Below are 19,700 nucleotides of genomic sequence, written 5' to 3'. Positions count from 1 at the left end.
GCAGCAGTCTGGTCTCCAACAGTGTCTGCAGCTCCCTGCCACATTTAATCCAGAGCCAGGACATGATTGTCACACTGCAGCCCCTGAACAGATGCACAGAAGGAGGGAAGGGGGCTGTGACTGAATGGCATGTGTCATTTGATTGCATGTCTGGGCTTTTGAGCTACCTGTCACATGTCATGACAGCTGCTTGAACTTAAGAGATTTATTAGCATGAGGTTGGTTGCATGCAGCTCTTTGACCATGCATGGAGCCGGGAAGAAGCTCTGGCTACATCTCACTTCCCAATAGTGTCTCTTTGGATGTTCATTCTTTCCCAGAACCATGGCACAATCAGTTGAGTCAACCATTGAAAGCATCATATGAAACTCACTCATGCAGTATGGTCAGGGAAGTCAGGAAAGTTTCTTTGAACTTGTCAGCACTGTAATTGTGTCTGTCATCAATGGCTTTGGTCCACACATCGCTAGCAGAATACCTTTAGATACCTTTCACCTATATGAGCTTCAGGGTTATTTGGGATTTACCTAGAATTGTCAATTTCAATGGTATAATAGGGATAAGAAATGAAATCTTTCACCTCTGACTCACTGAATACAATTGCAGGAACATTGGTCCATCCATAACGACCATGTCCCATGTGCAGCCCATAGCAAATAGCACTCTAAGTAGCAGTAAGTTATTAATGACCAGATTATATACTTTGGGTTCCTGTCAGCTTTATCCTCATATCTTGTCTTGTGCATCTGCCTTGTCCTATCTTTCCACTCTTTTGGTTGTGCTTTAAAACACCTCTGTGAGGACTGGGTACCACAAACTGTGTAACGCAGGTAATAACAAGTGATGAGTAACATGCAGTAGCAACTGAGGCTGTGAGTTTCACAACTTATGCTATTTTTTGAGTTATCAAGCCTTCCCAAGTCCTTTTGCTTGGTGACTGAAGGCATGTTCTCAGCAACTCAGTGGAATTGGTGGTGTCCATCTTGAGAAAGGGCTTTGTGGGAAAGAACTGTTTGAATTTGATCCTGGTGGTTATCATGGGATATCTAGTCAGCAGAGAATAAAACAGCCTCCTTGGGTTTTAGATCCTTTCACTCCTATGAGATAGTTAAATATAAAATGTAAGGGTCCCTGAAAGTCTTTGGGATGACAGAGCAGTAGGAGTGTCAGAGGTCCATTATAATGCCAGGAAATATTGCTGCCTAGTCCCAAAAGACTACAATACAAATAAGGAAGGAGTAATTGTAGAAAATTGTGTATTTAAATTAGACACTATATTTGAAATGAACATAAGAAAGTGGATTGTAAGTGGAAAAATTTGCAAAAAAGAGCATATAAATTTGAAGCTGGGAAGACTGGATGTATGCTTTTATTCTGTGAATAAACTGGTATTATGATTTGGGGCATGAGCATTACTGGACAACCGTGACAGTTTAGCAGGCTGAGAAGTTTGAGTAAGGCAGGGTTCTCTGGAGCGCAGTCCTCCTCTTAGTGCAGCCTGAGAAATCAGAGGAGTGGGTTCCTGCTGCAGCTCTGGCTTAGCACAAGCAAATGTTTGAACAGGGTTCTTCCTTGAAATAGCAAAATGGTGTGACTTGCAGTTGTCTGTTTCAATTTTTTCAAGTGGTTTTGTTACACAAAATCCTGTTCCAGCACACCTTTCCAGCATTACTGATTTAGCAGGTCTCCAGGCAAGGTTACACTGAGGACCCAGCTCAGCGGAGCAGCCACGGGCACTACGCACTGGGGCAAAGTGTTGTTAATGGTTCTCAACGCTCATTTTAACAGTACGTTTGGCTAACACGGGACAGCCTGAGAACAAGCCCTTGTTAGCCCTCAGCAGCAGGACGGGGCCAGGCACCAGACACAGGGGGAAGCTGGGGCGCCCCGCCATTGACGTCAATGGCAGTGGGGCCCGCTGGCCCGCAGGTAGCCGTGGGAAAGGCAGCCCCGAGCCGGGCTGCCTGTGCCCGGCCCCTGGCAGCCTGGGCAGGGTGCCCAGCGGTGCCTGGCCTGCACCCCGTGATGGTGGAGGGGGAATTAGACTTTGAGGGCTGTGAGGGTGCTGGCTGCTGGAGGTTCGGCATTGCATCTGATTGTAAAAGCAGGCTGGCTTTTTGTTGTACAGTATCTCTGAGCTTATGAGTTAAAGACCTGATTTGAAACTGCAGCCAAGCGTAGGACTGTGCTTGGAGACTTTTTGTTCCTCCACTGAAGTGTTTGGGTTTGTTTGGGCCAGAAGTGTGCCCGGGGCTTGGCGCTGAGTTTCAGGGATCAGCCACAATGGACAGTGCAGCCAGGAGGTGTTTAATTCACTTAGTTGAGACTACCTGAACCTCTCATTTAAATTACTGTGAGAAGCAGCAGACACGAGCATCCCATTCTTGCTCCCTACGGTAAAGCGAGTTCCCCAATATTAAAGCATGAAACCGTTCACATCCCCTCCTGGGGCCGAACCTGCACAGCCGCCTCCCTGCAGGCTGAGGGAGGTGAGAGGCGTTAAAGAAAGAAATGGGCAGGTGAAGGGGGGTGTTGGCTGGGCTCGGCGAGGGGCTACGCCCGGCCTCTCTCCGCAGAGCCGCCCCGCACGCCCTCACCCGCCTCTCCCCCCGCAGCTCCTGGACCTCTTCATGGTGTGGGACTGGTCCACCTACCTGGCTGACTACGGGCAGGCCACCTCCAAGTACCTGCGGGTCAACCCCAGCACAGCCCTCACGCTCCTGGAGAAGTAAGTGCGGGGGCCGGGCCGGAGCTGCCGGCGCGGGGATGCAAAGCGGCGCCGGAGCCGGGGCCGGAGCCGCCGTGCCGGGAGCGGCGGGGCCGGGGCCGCGGGAGCAGCCAGCGGTGCCCGAATTGCCGCTCTGGGGAAGGGACACGCTCAGCTTTGGCCGTGGTGAAGCCGGTGCGAGCGTTCGGCCGGCCCGGCGGGCGGGCAGGGAGGGCAGGGTGAGCAGGGCACGGTACCGGCATCTCGGTACCAACCTGCTGGTAAAAACCGCACCAAAGCACGTTGCGGTTTAAATACGCTTTCTAACAGTGTTTTCTCTTCTCTCCTGCCCGCGATGAAAATGTCTTTTGCAGAGTTCACAGAGGGTATGTATCGCCTATATTGTTACAAAATATTATTGCTGTAACTTACTGAATTTCCCGAATTTCGTTTTTGTATCCGTTGGTATGGGAAATCAGCAATATAGATGCCCGTTATTGACGGTGAACAAAACTCCCTATTCGCCGAGTCTGAATTTACCATGGAAGCAGATGATACTAACGGGTTTTCTGACTTGCTTCTCTCCTGAGGCAATTGGTAGGATCAGGGTCCTGCTGAAGGGGTATTTCGTTAATACTTACACGTTATTTGTAAAGTATTCGTTAAAACGAATTCTGCATTGCAGAAGTTTAATTTAAGAACACATAGTGAACAGGTCTTATAATCTTTCAGTTCTTATTAGCAGAAAGATCAAAAGAAGAACAGTATTAAACTGGTCTAAATAGTCGGATATTTCCTTTCCAATTTACGTTTCTAATGTGTTTGTCATTTGTTTTTTATTTCTCTAGAATTAAAGACTCCAGCAAAAAGAACAACATTTTTGCTCAGTTCAGGAAGAATGACCGTGACAAGCAGAAGCTAATAGAGACTGTAGTAAAGCAACTTAGGAGTTTAGTGAATGGTATGTCTCAGCACACATAGGCCTCTTAAATCAACAGTATTTCACATCAAGAGGTGTTTCTTAGCCACTATTTCTACTAAGCAAATGATGATGCCAGTTAGGACTTTTATTTGACAGAGAAGAGGAAAAATGCAGTAGATGGATTGTACATGTAGTCTTCAACAAACAATTCTTTGTACGTATTTTTAATGGATCGAATACTATTTTGTATATTGTAAACAAATGGTGAAAAATTAGGTTGTACAATAAAAACCAGCGCAATCATTGTACATGGAACAGCTGAACTGTAAATATGTTATTTAAATATCTGCAGATATGGTGTCCAAAATTTTGCTCTGAGTAGGAATTATTTGAGAATGATCCCTTAGTTGCTGTTTTCTGGTTGAATCCTAATTTAATGTTTTTAAGCATTGAGATACTTGTGTTTCAGATGCCGCCTATTGTTTTCCTGCATTAAATGTATATTAGCCTTAAAGTGATTGGACATAATTTTGTATACCAGGTTTTGTAGTCTGGAGGTATGAAAAAGTCTTCTGATTTTTAGTACCTTTGAAAACTACCTGAGAACTAGACTTGATATCTATTTAGCATTAGGACTTATAGGCTTTGTTCTCCAAAAGGGTTTAGTCTTGAGGTTGTGATTGTAAATAACCATTTTAGTTCTTTATAATGTGACATGTTGTTTCGTTTTGGTTTTGTTCCTCAGGGTTACTATTTCTAACTGTACTTTTGTAAGATCTCGGGTTCTTTATCCCAGGTTGCAGTAGGGAATAGGTTCGCCGCTGTTGGTTTCGTGCCGCATCTGTTTGTTAGTTTGCGCTTTCTCCCGCCAGCCCCATCCCAGCGATTAGCATTTTGTCCCACTACTGGTCTCTTTGCACTGTCCCCTCCTGGCTATTTTAGACACTAAGAGAATGTCTAACAAATACAAACCAAATTGAACGTGTAAAAATAATGTACATTTTCGCTGTATTTTTAAGTTATTGACGGTCTAAATACAGTAATATAAACCAAACCCGTATTCCTGTTTAATTTCACACACCGGAACACGCCTCGGAGCCGGTTTCGCGGGACCTGCGCAGGTCCCGACTCATTGGTGATTTGCCCCCGCCGAAGGCGGCCGGGGCTCCGCGCGGCCCCGACGGCGGTGCGGGCCGGGAAGCCGGGCCGGGGGGATCTGCGGAGGGGGCTGGGGGGAGCCCGGGACGGGACTCGCTACCTGGGTAGGCTGGCCCGAGGGGAGGGTACCCCGCTCCCAGGGCGGCCGTCCCGCCCCCGGCTGGGGCGCCCCGAAGGGCTGGACGGGGGCGGGAGGGGGCGCCGGGCCCCAGCCCTGGGGCTGCCCCGCCGCCGCCCCGAGCCCCTCGGCCGCTGTCCCCGGCCCTCCCGCGCCAATCACCGCACTTGGCCGCGCTGCTTAAATATGCAGCGGATACGTCATCTCCGAAGGTGGATCGGGCGTAAGTGGCCAATATCTATATAAATGTGGCCGAGGGGCGAACCGGCAGCAGGAGGCGAGCGGGGCCGGGCGGGCAGCAGCCGGCAGGGCCCGTCGCGCAGCGCCCGTAGTCGAGTCCGGGGCGCCGGTCCCCCGTGCCTGCCAGCCGCCGCCACCCGCACCGTCCCCGCCGCCGTAGGAGATGCCGGCCGGGCTCTCCTGGCCCGAGGCGGCGGCGCTGGGGCTGCTGGCCCCGGTTCTGCTGGTCACCCTGTGCCGGCACCTGTGGGCGCTGCGCTGGAACCTCAGCCGGGACCGCGCCAGCGCCCTGCCCCTGCCCAAGGGCTCCATGGGCTGGCCATTCTTCGGGGAGACTCTGCACTGGCTGCTCCAGGTGAGGCGCCGGGGGACGGGGCGGGGTGGGAAGGGGCTGGCGGGAGCCACGAGCTGACCCGCAGCTCGTCCCCAGGGCTCCCGCTTCCACAGCTCTCGGCGGGAGAGGTACGGAAACGTCTTCAAGACCCACCTCCTGGGCCGGCCGGTGGTGCGGGTGACAGGCGCTGAGAACATCCGCAAGATCCTGCTGGGTGAACACACGCTGGTCAGCACGCAGTGGCCCCAAAGCACCCAGATCATCCTGGGCTCCCATACTCTGCTCAGCTCCACCGGTGACCTGCACCGCCAGCGCCGCAAGGTGAGCCTCACAGCCACCCCCACAGGGCACACAGCCCAGGCGGCACCTCCGGCCCAGGCCTGGGCCTCGGTGCCAGGTGTGCTCCCCCTGCTTTAACCACCTGCCTCTCTTCCCCCCTTCTCCTCCCAGATCCTGGCCAGAGTCTTCAGCCGTGCCGCCCTGGAGAGCTACTTGCCGCGGATCCAGAAGGTTGTGAGCTGGGAGCTGCGGGGCTGGTGCATGGAGCCAGGCTCTATCGCAGTTTATTCCTCCGCTAAAACCTTAACTTTCCGCATTGCAGCTCGGATTCTGCTGGGGCTCCGCCTGGAGGAAAAGCAGTTCAAGGATCTGGCCAAAACTTTTGAACAGCTGGTGGAGAACCTCTTCTCCCTGCCCCTCAACATACCCTTCAGTGGGCTGCGCAAGGTACTGCCGCCTGCACTGCTCCCTCTGCCCGGGGGCAGGGCCTGGGCCCTGGCAGCACAGAACCCCCTGTCCTTAGACCCACCAAGGGACATTTCTGATGGGCCAGGACATCTGCAACGCCCAGTTCTAGGTCTGAGGTGTCTTACCTTCCCCAGCCATTTCCCCTTCTCTCTATACGTCTCACCTGCTCCTGGCTGGCTTCCAACACCTCTGAGCACTGGCTCCAGCTCCTTTTAAAGTACAGGGCTCCTCTTCTCCCTCATCCCACATGTTGCTTCTGGGGAATCCATCATGTCTGACCCTGTCCCGTCTTATCCCATCTGAACTCCTGTCAGCCCATGGCAGAGGGGTCTGTGGGCATAAGCACAAGGACAGGTGGGCACAGCACACCTCAGCTTAGCACCTCCTCTGCAACTCAGGCGGGCTCAGAACTTAAGACCCTCTTATGATCCTCAGTCCCTTGTAGTCCAGCAGCCCAGAGACATCTCAGGGAGAGGGACAGTCTCCTCTGCCTCTTTCAAGCTGCAATTCTTCCCTGCTGCTCTGCCCCTCTGCCTGCTTCTCCACATTCCTGCTCTAGGTATAGGTCCTATGTACCATTCTTCCTCTCACATTCCTCCCTCCTCTGGCTTTGAGTTCTCCACCCCTTGCCCCAGCTGAAATATCCTGTCTACTTTAGCCAGGTCTTTCCTCATCTCTTATTTCCGCTGTGAGCTCTGCCCTATTGGGTCACCTTACCCAGCCAGTCCCAGTTCTCCCCCAGCCTCCCTGCTACTCTTCACTGAAACTCTTGTTTTCCCTGTCCAGTTTCCCTTTGCAGATTGTTACCAGTATGAGCTTTCATCCCTCCTACCCTATACCCTCTTTCAGGTCAGCCAAAGCCTGTCTGGCCCCAAACCAACATCTTCAACTTGCCTTTAGGTCCCTTTGTCTTTCTCCTCTCTTCCTGCCCGGTTTACTTTGTCCAATCCTTCCCACCTCAAATCTAAGCCTTTGTATCTTCTTCCCAACATCTGGCCATGGCCATTTTTAATTTTAAATTTCTTCTGGCTTCTGCAGGAGACATTTTTATATAGAGTTGTACACTCTGTGACTCCATCCATCCCACTTTGCAAAGACATTGCTGATCACTTGACTTGCTGAGATCTTACATGGATGTTTTGCTGCACTGGAGTGCAACACACCTGAAGATGAGCTGACTGTGATTAATGTGTCTTTATCCACTATACTGATGTACCATTCGTGCCTTGCTGTCTGGACTCAGTTTTCTCGTTACCTTTTCTTATCCCTTGGGATAAGCTGCTTTTGGACCTGACACAACTGTAGGTTTGCTCAGTGTAGATGCCTCTGAACTTGGTAGCATGGGTTTACTGCTGTCTTTTCTCCCAGAGAGTTTCTTGGGACTTGTTTTATTTGATTCACAACAGCAAGGCAACAGAATGTGCCTCATTTCTCCCCAAACTGCTTCCCCTTGCAAGGCTCTGGGGCTCGGCAGCAGATTAAACAGTTCTTGCTGTTACAGGTCCTGGGATTAAGGATTGCTACACTTGGGTTCCCCTGGTCTCTCTAGAGAGGGGGGCAGTTCCTAAGGTTCTCCTGAACTGTGTGTGCCTCTCACAGGGAATCAAAGCACGGGACATGCTCCATAAGTTTATGGAGAAGGCTATACAGGAAAAACTGCAGAGAAACAACCCCGAAGATGACAGCGATGCTCTGGATTTCATAATGAACAGTGCCAAGGAGCACGGCAAAGAATTCACCATGCAGGAGCTAAAGGTAAGGAGAACTCTGCCCTGCAGTGCCACTCCTGACTCGGTGGCTGTTTGAGAGACATGGGCTGAGGGCCAGGAGGAGGCTTGTGTGGGGGCCACCACCAGCTGCTGGCTCCTGCCCCGCTCTTGCCAGCAATGAGGACACCAGTTCCTGCACAAGTGAGGGAACCTGCACTCAGCACACTCTCATGCTCTTGTAGTTTTGTGTCTGTTTGCATTAGAAGAGACCCTTTTAAATGAATGCCCCTTCTACTCTTCATGGCCACCAACCTTCAGCCTGATGGAGGGTGCTGGTAGCACCTAGCTGGGTTAAGGCTCTGCATGTCTGTGTACTCAGTAACCTCCAGGACACTGTCTTGGAAATACTCAGAATATCTGTGTGCTTCTCAAACACAGCCCAGAACCCAGCCTAGGGCAGGGTATAGATCACATCACTGGACTCCTCAGGGCTGTGAGCCCAGAAATTTCTGAGGTGATAAATCAGAATGGGTCCAGGGATGGAACGATGGATTCTGGGTCATTCCCTATCACCTCCTCATTCATCAGATCATGTAGCTTGTGGATTGCTGTGATGAAATATGATGGATGACTGTGACACAGGGATGAACCCTGTAGTCCTTGCTGAGCTAAAACCACTAAGGGAATGTGGCGAGTGTTTTTCCAAGGATCTTGAGTAAAAAATCGTCATTAGTACTGGATCATTCATAGTTCCAGCTCACTTGGTGTCAGTAAATGATAGATGACATTGCATTCATATAACAAGTTTTGGAGCAATTTTGCATGGGTACAGCAGCTGGATATGGTTTTAAAGTATTTGAATATAGTTTAAATGTAGTTTTACTGTTTATTTAAGTATTTCAGGATAACTATCCAAAAACTAATGTTTTAGAAATATTTTGAAAAAAGGAATCTCAAAATCTAAAATATTTGAAAAACTTTGAGCAACTATTAGATAGAATTAGAACCAGCATATATTACTAAATAAATTTTATTATAATTATTTATTATGTTATTTATTCTAACAATTTTTATTATAATGTAATTTTAAAAAATAATTGACTGATTCAAAATATGATTAAGATTAATTAATCTCTGCTAATATTCATGTGAATATTATGCAAGAAAAATTTCACAATCTCTCATCATGTGCCTGGCTCTAACCACAGATTGAATAAGGAGATATTAAATATAACGTGGACTGAGTTACATGGTAGTGATCTTGGGCCAGCTGATTCAAATTATAATATATTCATATGTTGTTCTGTACCTTTATGGTTAGAAAATTTCTGTATTTAACAAAATTACTTGCAAACTGAACTGCCTATGCTTGCAATTATGGCAATATTCTCCACCCTAATAAAACAGTAGTAGAGGTCTCATTGAATGAAATGGTGTAATTGGATAAAAAGTCCAAAGCTATCTCAGTTGTAGATATATCTATCTTTGAGAGACTCTCCAGACACTGGCACAGACTAGTCACTAATCTGCTTTTTTTGTTCAAATGATCTGGAAAGACAGTTTTCCCCAGAAATTTTCCTAAATACACTGTGATTTGTACTGCTGCCATGAACTCACCAGGGCCCTTGAAATGTAAAGGTAATGACCTAATTGCTTTGCCAACAATACTGTTTTAAAGTATTTTAAACCTTGGGAAGATTTTGAAAAACTCCATCCTGCATAATAATGCTGTCACTGGCTGGGTGTAATGCTGACTGTTCTGCCTCCCAGCACAGGGACAGTACTGGTGAAGAAGCTTGGGAATATCCTGCCTTCCAGACACTGGTTCTGTTGGCCTTGTAGAAGCAGGGAGGGAAAGTTTTGACAGCAGCTGTGACACAACCTCTGCAGCAGCACTGTCAGAGGTTGATGCAAAGAGCATAAGGGCTGTTATTTCAAACCTAAGAGCTTGCCCTAAATTCTTTGCATGCTATTGAAATGTCTTGGGGTTTAATTGCATGTGGTGGAACTGAGAGGTTTCTTTTCATCTGGGTCTGCTACCTTGTGAATGTAAAAATTCCTGCTAATGCCTGCAGGAGGTGTGATAGGGGTTGACAGGGATCTGTTGTTCCAGGGGTTTTATTTCAGCTGAAAGATGCCCTTGAGACCTGCTCTTTGGCAAAAGCATCTAGTCCAGCCAATATATGGCACTAAGGATGGTAGCAAAGAGTCATCTTTGTTACATTATCCTTAACTTTATCAGACTTGAATCCAAGTACCTTCAGTCTTCAAGTGTTCTCTGTGTTTGTGGCTTCACCTCTCTAGAACCAGCTGTGTCAAAATCATTTAAAGTCCAGACAGAGTCATGTGAAAGGAAACTGCTCTGTGTCCCTGGAGGATTTTGCTCCTCTTTGCCCCTGGGCTGGAGCAATTAGAGCTCTGTAATACTGGTCAGGTCCCAGGCCTCCCAGAGGGGCAGTTCCTGGTACTCCCCCTTTTGGCTTCTCCTTGGCTTTTGTCTCTGGCCTCAGCACTCCCAGCCCTGTGCTATGGAGCCATTGGCACCTTCAGACGGTGCTGTAGGTTTGAGCATTATGTTTGCTGTCAGAGATGTGACATGCCACGAACCAGCTCTGGGCAACCCTTAACTTTTGGAAAACCATTGATAAAAGTTGATCAGAGGGTGCTGCAAACAACCTCCAGCAACCTGGCATGTGCTGTTCCATATAGACCCTGCAGACAGTCCCACCAAGGCTGGGAGGCTGCAGGGGGACCCCTGACCTTGGACAAGGCACATATTAGATTCGACTGTGCTGTGGTCCATGTATGTGAGCTGGTTAACCTCATACTTATGGGTACAGCTACTGTGGAGCTATTGGGATCTCTGCTGTGCTTCAGACTGTACAGCTTGAAAAGCAAACAGGTCCTTAGCCTGGTGTGTGCTCCCTGCTGGCTACAGCACTTCTCAGGCTGACCTGCTCTAGCAGAGAGGCCTTTATGCTTTTGACTCTTGCCTTGTCCCCTTATCCCCTCCCTGATAAGATCAATCATAACTGGAGATGGATCAAATCCAACCCATTTTAGCTGCCAGCCCATCTAGAATTTGTGCATAAACCACTGCCTGGGCAGAAAAGTAAAATCTGGGTGCAAAGGGGAATTGGCAGATGAAGATAAGTATAATACCTGAAATGGACTTCACTCAGTGCTCTATAATGCATGCCAAAGTGCCACCTTAAAATCGGTAAATCATGTGAGGGAACCTCAGAAGAGCTGGATTGGAGTAATGTGTACTCATCCCAGCTGTGCCTCTGCATCAGTCGCTTGGCAAGTGGATGTCCAGTTCATACAGAAATGCTTTGGTCTCTGCCAACCTAGGATGGGTGCAGGTTTGAGGAGAGCAGAGTGGGGGCCAGGGCCCTCTGCACAGGGGCAAAACCTGCAAAAGGTGAGAACAGTCTGAGACGCAATCATTTTGAAATGTTACTCAAACTTGTCATTTTCATTCCTCTCCCAGGAATCAGCAATTGAGCTCATATTTGCTGCTTTTTTCACCACGGCTAGTGCTAGCACCTCTCTGATCCTCCTGCTATTGAAGCACCCCTCAGTGATTGAAAAAATAAGGCAGGAGCTGATGTCCCATGAGTTGTACCAGCAGAGTCAGTGCTGCCCTGCAGGACCCTGCCTGGACACCCTGACCATCCAGAGCAGGGACAGAGAGAAACCACTTTCCCACTCCATGGCCAAAGACCTTCACAAGGACCAGAGCCAGCCCCCAGCCCCAGTGGAGGAAGATTCCCTCCAGCCCAGTGCCCTGCTGGAGCCATCTGTCCCCCGGAGCAAGCCCTGCACTGGCCCCCAGCTCCTGGCACCAGCAGGGCAAAGCTGTCACTGCACCTCAGACATCAGCCTGGAGAAGCTGAGCCGCCTGCGCTACCTGGACTGTGTGATCAAGGAGGTGCTGCGGGTGCTGCCCCCAGTCTCCGGAGGCTACAGGACGGCACTGCAGACTTTTGAGCTCGATGTAAGTGCCTCCCACTCTGGCAGGCCGCTAAGAGCTGCTGCCTGCCGCTGTGTGCAAGCACTCTGTGTCCAACACAGTGGTGGTGCTTGGCAGTGCAGCTCAAGGGGAAGTGTCACCCAGCAACCTCTGTGGGTCCCAGTTGGGCTGGGGAAAAAAGGAAGTGCAGAGCAGGTGAGCAGTGCAATGGGGCTGTCCCCAGGCACCCTCTGCTCACCGTCCAGTAGCACAGGTATTTAACAGTCTCTCCACCTTCTTCTCTCCCTCCCCAGGGCTACCAGATCCCCAAAGGCTGGAGCGTCATGTACAGCATCCGTGACACACACGAGACCGCTGCTGTCTACCAGAGCGCCCCCAGCAGCTTTGACCCAGACCGCTTCGGGGCCGGCCGGCCGGAGGCTGCAGGCCGCTTCCACTACATCCCCTTCGGGGGAGGGGCACGGAGCTGCATCGGGAAGGAGCTGGCACAGGCCATCCTCAAGCTGCTGGCCATTGAGCTGGTCAGCACGGCCCGCTGGGAGCTGGCCACCCCTGGCTACCCCACCATGCAGACCGTGCCCATCGTGCACCCTGTCGATGATGGGCTGCAGCTCTACTTCCACCCCTTGCAGTCCAGCCAAGGCCACGAGGCCTGAGCCAGGGGTACACTGCTCTCCTCAGCCTGGAGCCAATGGCCCTCCACAGCTGCTGGGAGCAGATCTCTGCTGCCCCAGGCTGGGTGTGCTGCTGGGTCACTGCCAAACAAAACCTTAAAGGTCTTTCTATTTTTCCTCTCCTGGGGTACAGGCTGGTGGGGTGTGCAGCGTGCTGCAGTAGGGTGTCCTGCAGAGTCCCACTCATGAGCACTGGGGCAAAACCTGCTGAAGCTGCTGGCAGGGTGGCTCAGTCAGCCCCTGCCCCATACAGGCCCCCAGCTACCAGAGATGGGGAGCAAAACTCCCAGACCCACAGCTAAGACTCCCAGGATTGTCTCCTGTAGGTGTGATATAGGAGAAGCAGGACAAATATCCTGCACACTGTAGCTTTTTAGATGAGAAAAGAGGGAAGGTAGGGGGCTCTGCAGGAAAACACAAGCCAGAGTTGCCCAATCCACAGCATCAACTCTAGCTAGAATAATAGGGTGTAAAGTGGTTTTTATTGTAAATATTTAATCTCATTCATGCACTTCCCATTAGAGCTGGCACAAAGAGGACATCTCTCATTCACCCACTAGTAGTAGCTGTGCACATTGTGCTTGAGCACTGTGCTGCTGCTTAGGGTCTGCCATGAAGCCTCCTCTGAGATCCCCCAGGATATTCTCCCCAGCCACAGCCTGCCCATGGGATTGGACTGAAGCAGGGGAGGGGGCTTTGGGGACCAAATGTTTAGAAAACATTTCTGAGTAAGTCTGATTTGTGATAGGAAGTCCCTTGCTCCTGGTGATGCTGTTCCTATTGCAGAGGGAACATTTGCAAGGTGACACAGGCCCTGCGGTAGCTGGCTGTCTGGCCAGACTGACTCTGTCACCTCTGTCAGCCCAGCTCTGCCAGGGAAGGTGTCAGGACAGCAGCTCCGTGCATCCATCCAGAGAATGGTAACCAAGGCTCAACGTGGATGCTGAGGGCACCCTTTTAGATGGCTTTTGAGTACCCCCACAGGGTATTTCTCTCCCATGTAAAATAAAATTGAGTCCTGTTGCTTGTGTACTGAGAACAGAGCTGGATCCAGATCCTTGACCCATGTGTTTATACATTTCTTTCAGCTTCACTTCTATTCCCCACTGTTATGCATTCTGTTTGAATGCAGTGGGAAAATAATCCTCCTTGTCCCACCAGAGACAAGGTGTCGTGTGCTCTGTGTGAAGAACCAGCTTGACTTGTGAGGGCCAAAATATGGCATGAAGACAGTGTCCCTTTGGAAAGGCTCTGGGGAGCTCTTCAGTCTCCTGAAACTCTATCATCATCCTGCTTCAGGACTGGAGATGGCCTTACCCTGGCCAATCCCCCTTGCCTGTCCATGCTGGGGCACTGCAGCAGGGCGTGTGCTGGCATTAACTGTTGGAGGCAGAAACCTGGCTCCCAAATGTGACAAGTCAAATCTGGAAGAGGTTGAACTGCAGGGCTGAGTTAAGTGCTATTGGCAAGTCGACCCTGTAGTGAACCAGAGCCTCTAGCCCTCCTGACCTTGTCCTGAAAGGTGAATCTTTTTGCCTATCAGAGGTGAAATCAGTAGATGGTGGCTGCAAGTGCCAATGACTAACTTTAATTAGCAGGAGCTACTGGCTGGCTGAGACTGCAGGGCAGGGCTGGGCCTGCAGCATCCAGCACCCGGTGCAGGAAGGTCAGGGCTCCTCCAACAGTGCACTTAAAAATTACCCTGAGCGCCAGCAAGCCCGCTGAAAAAATGTAACATGAATCTAGTTAAAAAAAAAAAAAAGAAAAAAAAAAGAAGAGAAACTGGTAAACTGATTTTGTTTGCAGATAAACACAAGCATTTACAAATGAAGTGTAATAATTGTTACTTGTAATCAAAGTTTGTTCATATTAGGCTGTTAATTTCTTGACCCCCTTCCAAGATGTTTTTAATTATCCCTTTCACTCTTTACCATTTGATTCTTTTCAAGCTGATGGCTGGGGAATACACAGCTGGGGAGATAATAAAGCCTTCCTGTGGCAATTATCGGTGCTCAGGCCACCGTATCTCGTTATTTTGATAGACAGTGAACTTGGCGCGGTTGCCGGCCGGGTTCACGCAGATGTCACGGTCCGTGTTGTAGGTCACAAGCAGGTCAGCGCCCGGCGAGGGGAGAGCGCCGGGTCAGGGCGCGGCCGCCGCTCCCGGGCAGCGCCGGCCGGGCCCGCGGCGAACCCCGAGGGGCTACCGGAGCCGGGGCAGGACCCTGCAGGGGTTCCCTCCTGGGCAAGGGGCTGCGAAGGCGGGCAGCTCCGCTCCGACAAGGCATCGTAACAGGAGGGCGGGTCTCGTGTGATGCGTTGATTGTTAGAAAAATAATAATTAAAAGTGACATCTCCCTCTTCCCTACACAGACAAACACACACAAAATGTCCAGCGTTTATTGAGCTTGTCTGGAAATAAGAAAGCAAAAGTAACACGGAGGGAAAACATAAAATCCGTAGAGGAAAAGAAGGTGTATTGGCAGCAGCCGTGGCCGCTGGAGAGCTCCGTGGCCCCACAGCAGCGGTCTGCGCCGGGCGCCGCTTCCCCAGCGCCCGACTCCTGCTCCGGCAGCCAGCAGCAGCCGCAGCCAGCGCAGCCCTGCCATTGCCCTCCCGCAGCCCTGCCATAGCCCTACCATAGCCCTCCCGCAGCCCGCTCCCGCCGCGCTCCTCCTGCCCGGAGCCTCCGCTCCCGCCCGAGAGCGGCGCGGTGCCCGCCCGGAGCCCCTCCGCGCCGGGGCTGCAGGCCGGGTGCCCGGCCGTGCCGAGCGCCTCTACCTGGCCGCGGCAGCCCCGACGGGATGCCGGAGAGCCTCAGGCGAGGGCGGGCAGTGGATCCCAGGGAGAGGAGCTGAGCATGGCGTGTTTGGTGTTTCCTTTCCGCGCTCACCTCCTTTTCCCTCGGTGACCCGCGCTTGAACCTGCATCGGGAGGTTGAGACGGACTGCTGCCGGCGGCTCCTTCCTCCGCGGCCGGCAGAAATACAAGCCGTGCCATTCGAGGTGAACCAGGGGACAGCGGAGGCTCATCCGCCGATGCGCCGGTGCAGCTTTGGCTGTGCTCAGCGGGTCTCCCAGCTGTCCCAGCACGGGGGACCGTCCTCTCCAGCCACCCCACGGTCCCGGCCCGGCGTCTCCCGGCTCCGGCCGTTATCTCGCCGTTCCCAGCCGACGACGGCGGCGGGCGGGCGGGGAGCTGGGCAGAGCGCATCGGCGCCGGGCGGCAGCGCCGCGGGGTAGGTGTCTGCGGACAGCCGGGCCGCCGGGTGCCGCGCGGGAATTTCTGGGTGCAGCCGCTGGTCTCCAACGAGCATCGGCGATAAATCCGAGGACGAGCAGGCTGTGGCAGCCGACAACCGGCTGTCAGCTGTCGGCGGTGTCCCGCAGCTCACTCGCCGAGCGCGGTGCAGGGCCAGTAAGCCCGGAGCCGCTGCCGCCGCCCCCGACAGCACCTTTCCTTCCCCGGTAGCGGACTGCGGCGGGTAGGATGCACCACGCAAAGCAAATAGTTAAAGATTTCGGGAGGAGGAGCCAGGCCGCAATCCGCAATTAAAGATGAACTTTGGGTGAACTAATTTATCGGACCAAGGTAGGGGTGGGCAGCAACCTGGGAAGGGTATAAAAGGCGGCCCGCGGCGAGCCCAGCCCGCGCACTCAGAGCTCCCCGGGGGCCGGGTGGGAGTCGCTCCCCAGTCATGGGCTTCTCCGCCCTAGTCGCCAGCGCCCTGTGCACTTTCCTGCTGCCCCTGCTACTCTTTCTGGCTGCTGTCAAGCTCTGGGACCTGTACTGCGTGAGCAGCCGCGACCCTAGCTGCCCGCTCCCGCTGCCCCCGGGCACCATGGGGCTCCCCTTCTTCGGGGAGACGCTGCAGCTGGTGCTGCAGGTAAGGCGAGGCGATGGCGTGGGGAGCGGAGAGGCTCCCCTCTGGAGCCGGAGCTCCTCTGGCTTCAGGGGAAGGAGATGAGCGGCAACTTTGACAGGCTCCCGTGCCCAGGTGGGAAAGAGCTGCTCTCCCTGCCTCTTCATCTTATCCTTTCTAAAATTTATTTTGTCATTTCCCCCCTCTCATTCCCTATCTAGAGGCGGAAATTCCTGCAGATGAAACGCAGCAAATACGGCTTCATCTACAAGACTCACCTCTTTGGGCGGCCCACGGTACGGGTGATGGGCGCCGAGAACGTGCGGCACATCCTTCTGGGCGAGCACCGGCTCGTGTCCGTGCAGTGGCCCGCCTCCGTGCGGACCATCCTGGGCTCGGGCTGCCTCTCCAACCTTCACAACGGGCAGCACAAGCACCGCAAAAAGGTACGGCCCGACGGCGGGCGGGGAGCGGGCGCGGTCGCCCCGGGTGCGGCGGCTGAGCCCGTGTCCCGTTCCTCCTCGTCCCCCCGGGCAGGTGATCATGCGTGCCTTCTCCCGGGACGCCCTGCAGCACTACGTGCCCGTCATCCAGGAGGAGGTGAGCGCCTGCCTGGCGCGGTGGCTGGGCGCCGCCGGGCCCTGCCTACTCGTGTATCCCGAGGTGAAGCGCCTCATGTTTCGCATCGCCATGAGAATCCTGCTGGGCTTCCAGCCCCGCCAGGCCAGCCCTGACGGCGAGCAGCAGCTGGTCGAGGCCTTCGAGGAGATGATCCGCAACCTCTTCTCGCTGCCCATCGATGTGCCGTTCAGTGGGCTCTACCGGGTAAGGCGGGCCAGGAGGAGAGAGGTGTCCCTGCGGCCAGAGCATGGGGGAGCCGGGGAGAGGGATGGCAGCACAGCCATGACCCACTCTGCTCTCTCTCCTGCTTGGTCAGGGCTTGCGGGCACGCAACATCATCCATGCCAAGATCGAGGAGAACATCCGTGCCAAGATGGCCCGCAAGGAGCCTGAGGGTGGCTACAAGGATGCGCTGCAGCTGCTGATGGAACACACACAGGGTAACGGAGAGCAGCTCAACATGCAGGTAAGGTTCCCCAGGACTGGATTCATCTCCTTCCCTCAGGCCCTCTGAGAACATCACTCTTACCTTGTAGGGACAAAAGGAAAGAGCAGGAGATGCTCTGTCTCCCTGTGAAATAAACCAGCTTGTGTTGAGCACTAGGGTGCAGTCAGGGTGTTGGATGGGGAGACGTGCCCACAGGGAGCATAAGCACCACCGACCACTGCCATTCTGGCTCCTTGGGGTCTATCCTGGGAACAATGTACAGCATTGCAGTGGTAGAGTGGGCCTGGTAGAGATACTGTGTTCAAGGCTTGGTTTATGCCTCTTCTATCCTTTGTGTAAGGAGCTGAAGGAGTCTGCCACAGAGCTGCTGTTCGGGGGCCATGAAACCACTGCTAGTGCTGCCACATCACTGATCGCCTTCCTGGGGCTCCACCACGAAGTCCTGCAGAAAGTGAGGAAAGAACTGCAGGTGAAGGTGTGTGTCTTCCCCAGAGGCATTTCAGAGGAGGGGGCAGTGGGAGGAAGGTATCTCCAGGACAGGTATCCCAGGCAGGGTTTCCTTTGACCCAGGTGGTGCCTTATTTTTAGGGGTGGCAGGAAAATACTGCTTGCAGCTGAGGGGCAGCTGCTTTGCAGGAGCCCTGGCTACGTGGTTCATCAATGTCATGGTAGCATTTTCCTTTCTAGGGGTTACTGTGCAGCTCCAACCAAGAGAAGCAGCTGGACATGGAGGTCTTGGAGCAGCTGAAGTACACAGGCTGTGTCATCAAAGAGACCCTCAGGCTGAGTCCTCCTGTTCCCGGAGGATTTCGGATTGCACTCAAGACCCTTGAGCTAAATGTAAGCAAGGTTTGGGCACAACTCCTTAGAGCAGCTGCAAAGTATTTTGTGCTCATGTAGCCTGTCTGCCTTAGAGCGACCTGAAGGAAGCCAGGAGGGGAGGTGGGGTGCATTAATGTGTCCTGTGCTATCACTTCACATTATTTAACACAGCAAGGTGCTCCACATCTCCTTTCTGTTCTTTTTTATAGGGTTACCAGATCCCTAAAGGTTGGAATGTTATTTACAGTATCTGTGATACACATGATGTGGCAGATCTCTTTACCAACAAGGAAGAATTTAACCCGGATCGCTTCATGTCTCCATCTCCAGAGGATTCCTCTAGGTTCAGTTTCATTCCTTTTGGTGGGGGCTTGAGGAGCTGCGTGGGCAAAGAGTTTGCAAAAGTCCTTCTAAAAATATTTACAGTGGAGTTGGCTCGGAGCTGTGACTGGCAGCTGCTGAATGGACCTCCTACAATGAAAACAGGCCCCATAGTGTACCCTGTGGACAATCTGCCTACCAAATTCATAGGTTTCAGTGGCCAAATCTGAGAGCTCAACACTCGCCTCCCACTGGATTTCTGTATAGCATTTAATATGTACATAGTAACTTTTTATAGTAACAAAGGCCTTTAAATATTTAAAACTTGTAAATGTACAATAGTTATTTATGTCTTCTAAATATTTCAAGAGGCTGATATTTTTTTCCCCCAAGCACTACAATTATGGGTCTCTGATTCATAATTATATAATGTTATTTCTATAGAAATAAGTTTTTTCCCCTATTTAAATATATCACTGAGAGCTAGCTAGCTAAGCATTTAAAGACATTTCAGGATGGTGTATGTATTAAGAAATATTCAAAAAGCATTCAAAACAATGGTAACTAGCTACTCATCCAAATTACCTGAAATGGTTTTGTTTGAGAATGTTTTCAGTATTATTTGTGTCTAGATTGTATGTTTAATATGTGAATTTTAAGTTTGATAATAAAATTTATTTTTGATGATTCTTTGTATGAAGATCTGTGTGTCTACTAGACAGTAACTTAAAGGATGTGGTTCTCGGGTTTGGATGTAAAGTCAGATCTACTTTTTTGAACCAGGTATTTGCTATTTTTGTGTTCATAATACTCCCCTCTTTCACATGTAGTTCCTTGTGAGTAGTAAATTGTTATAAATTTTAGCTTGTAAATGCAAGAACAGTATGAAACCACCATGCGAGTGATGGCAAGTGCTACAGGTCTTATCAAACACGTTTAGCCACAGTAAATAAGAAAGAAAAGGAAAGAAAAATAATGTCACATAAGTCTTTCTCTGGACCTGGTTAAGGAGAAAAATTCCATAAATGTCCTCTCCTCCCA

At 51.6% G+C, this 19,700-nt stretch overlaps 3 protein-coding genes across 6 annotated transcripts in view; all 3 read left to right on the top strand.

Annotated features, from left to right (window-relative positions):
• EXOC6 (exocyst complex component 6) overlaps nt 1–4,683 on the top strand; it is an 88,377-nt gene extending 83,694 nt beyond the window's left edge. For 3 of the 4 annotated variants that reach the window (XM_088169138.1, XM_014875313.2, XM_088169135.1), the window contains 3 exons: nt 2,616–2,728; nt 3,082–3,093; nt 3,556–4,683. In XM_088169138.1, the coding sequence (XP_088025264.1) occupies nt 2,616–2,728; nt 3,082–3,093; nt 3,556–3,688 (258 nt within the window). In that variant the 3' untranslated portion in view covers nt 3,689–4,683. Of the gene's footprint in view, nt 1–2,615; nt 2,746–3,081; nt 3,094–3,555 lie in introns of those variants that run through there. The other variant, XM_088169137.1, reaches the window with a different exon arrangement.
• A 625-nt stretch (nt 4,684–5,308) lies between these two features.
• On the top strand, nt 5,309–14,590 carry CYP26C1 (cytochrome P450 family 26 subfamily C member 1). Its single transcript, XM_088169139.1, has 6 exons — nt 5,309–5,500; nt 5,576–5,800; nt 5,930–6,205; nt 7,826–7,981; nt 11,429–11,935; nt 12,205–14,590. Exons 1-6 carry the CDS (start codon nt 5,309–5,311, stop codon nt 12,565–12,567), a joined length of 1,719 nt encoding a protein of 572 aa, XP_088025265.1. The 3' UTR covers nt 12,568–14,590.
• A 1,649-nt stretch (nt 14,591–16,239) lies between these two features.
• CYP26A1 (cytochrome P450 family 26 subfamily A member 1) lies at nt 16,240–19,346 on the top strand. The gene is made up of 7 exons (XM_014875299.2): nt 16,240–16,471; nt 16,669–16,893; nt 16,985–17,272; nt 17,385–17,534; nt 17,857–17,991; nt 18,204–18,356; nt 18,548–19,346. Exons 1-7 carry the CDS (start codon nt 16,283–16,285, stop codon nt 18,887–18,889), a joined length of 1,482 nt encoding a protein of 493 aa, XP_014730785.1. The 5' UTR covers nt 16,240–16,282; the 3' UTR covers nt 18,890–19,346.
• Nucleotides 19,347–19,700: the final 354 nt, after the last annotated feature.

The sequence above is a fragment of the Sturnus vulgaris genome, chromosome 8 (genome assembly GCF_052056855.1).
Source record: "Sturnus vulgaris isolate bStuVul1 chromosome 8, bStuVul1.hap1, whole genome shotgun sequence".
Classification (NCBI taxonomy): domain Eukaryota; kingdom Metazoa; phylum Chordata; class Aves; order Passeriformes; family Sturnidae; genus Sturnus; species Sturnus vulgaris.
This window is presented reverse-complemented; position numbering and strand designations above follow the sequence as displayed.

What these genes read in the sequence shown, in the direction of transcription:
- CYP26C1 (XM_088169139.1), top strand. Translation starts at nt 5,309, where the DNA reads ATGCCGGCCGGGCTCTCCTGGCCCGAGGCGGCGGCGCTGGGGCTGCTG. An exon ending in CTCTGCACTGGCTGCTCCAG is followed by an intron (nt 5,501 to 5,575) that starts GTGAGGCGCCGG and finishes GCTCGTCCCCAG; the next exon opens with GGCTCCCGCTTCCACAGCTC. An exon ending in TCACCATGCAGGAGCTAAAG is followed by an intron (nt 7,982 to 11,428) that starts GTAAGGAGAACT and finishes TTCCTCTCCCAG; the next exon opens with GAATCAGCAATTGAGCTCAT.
- CYP26A1 (XM_014875299.2), top strand. Translation starts at nt 16,283, where the DNA reads ATGGGCTTCTCCGCCCTAGTCGCCAGCGCCCTGTGCACTTTCCTGCTG. An exon ending in CGCTGCAGCTGGTGCTGCAG is followed by an intron (nt 16,472 to 16,668) that starts GTAAGGCGAGGC and finishes TTCCCTATCTAG; the next exon opens with AGGCGGAAATTCCTGCAGAT. An exon ending in GAGAGCAGCTCAACATGCAG is followed by an intron (nt 17,535 to 17,856) that starts GTAAGGTTCCCC and finishes CCTTTGTGTAAG; the next exon opens with GAGCTGAAGGAGTCTGCCAC.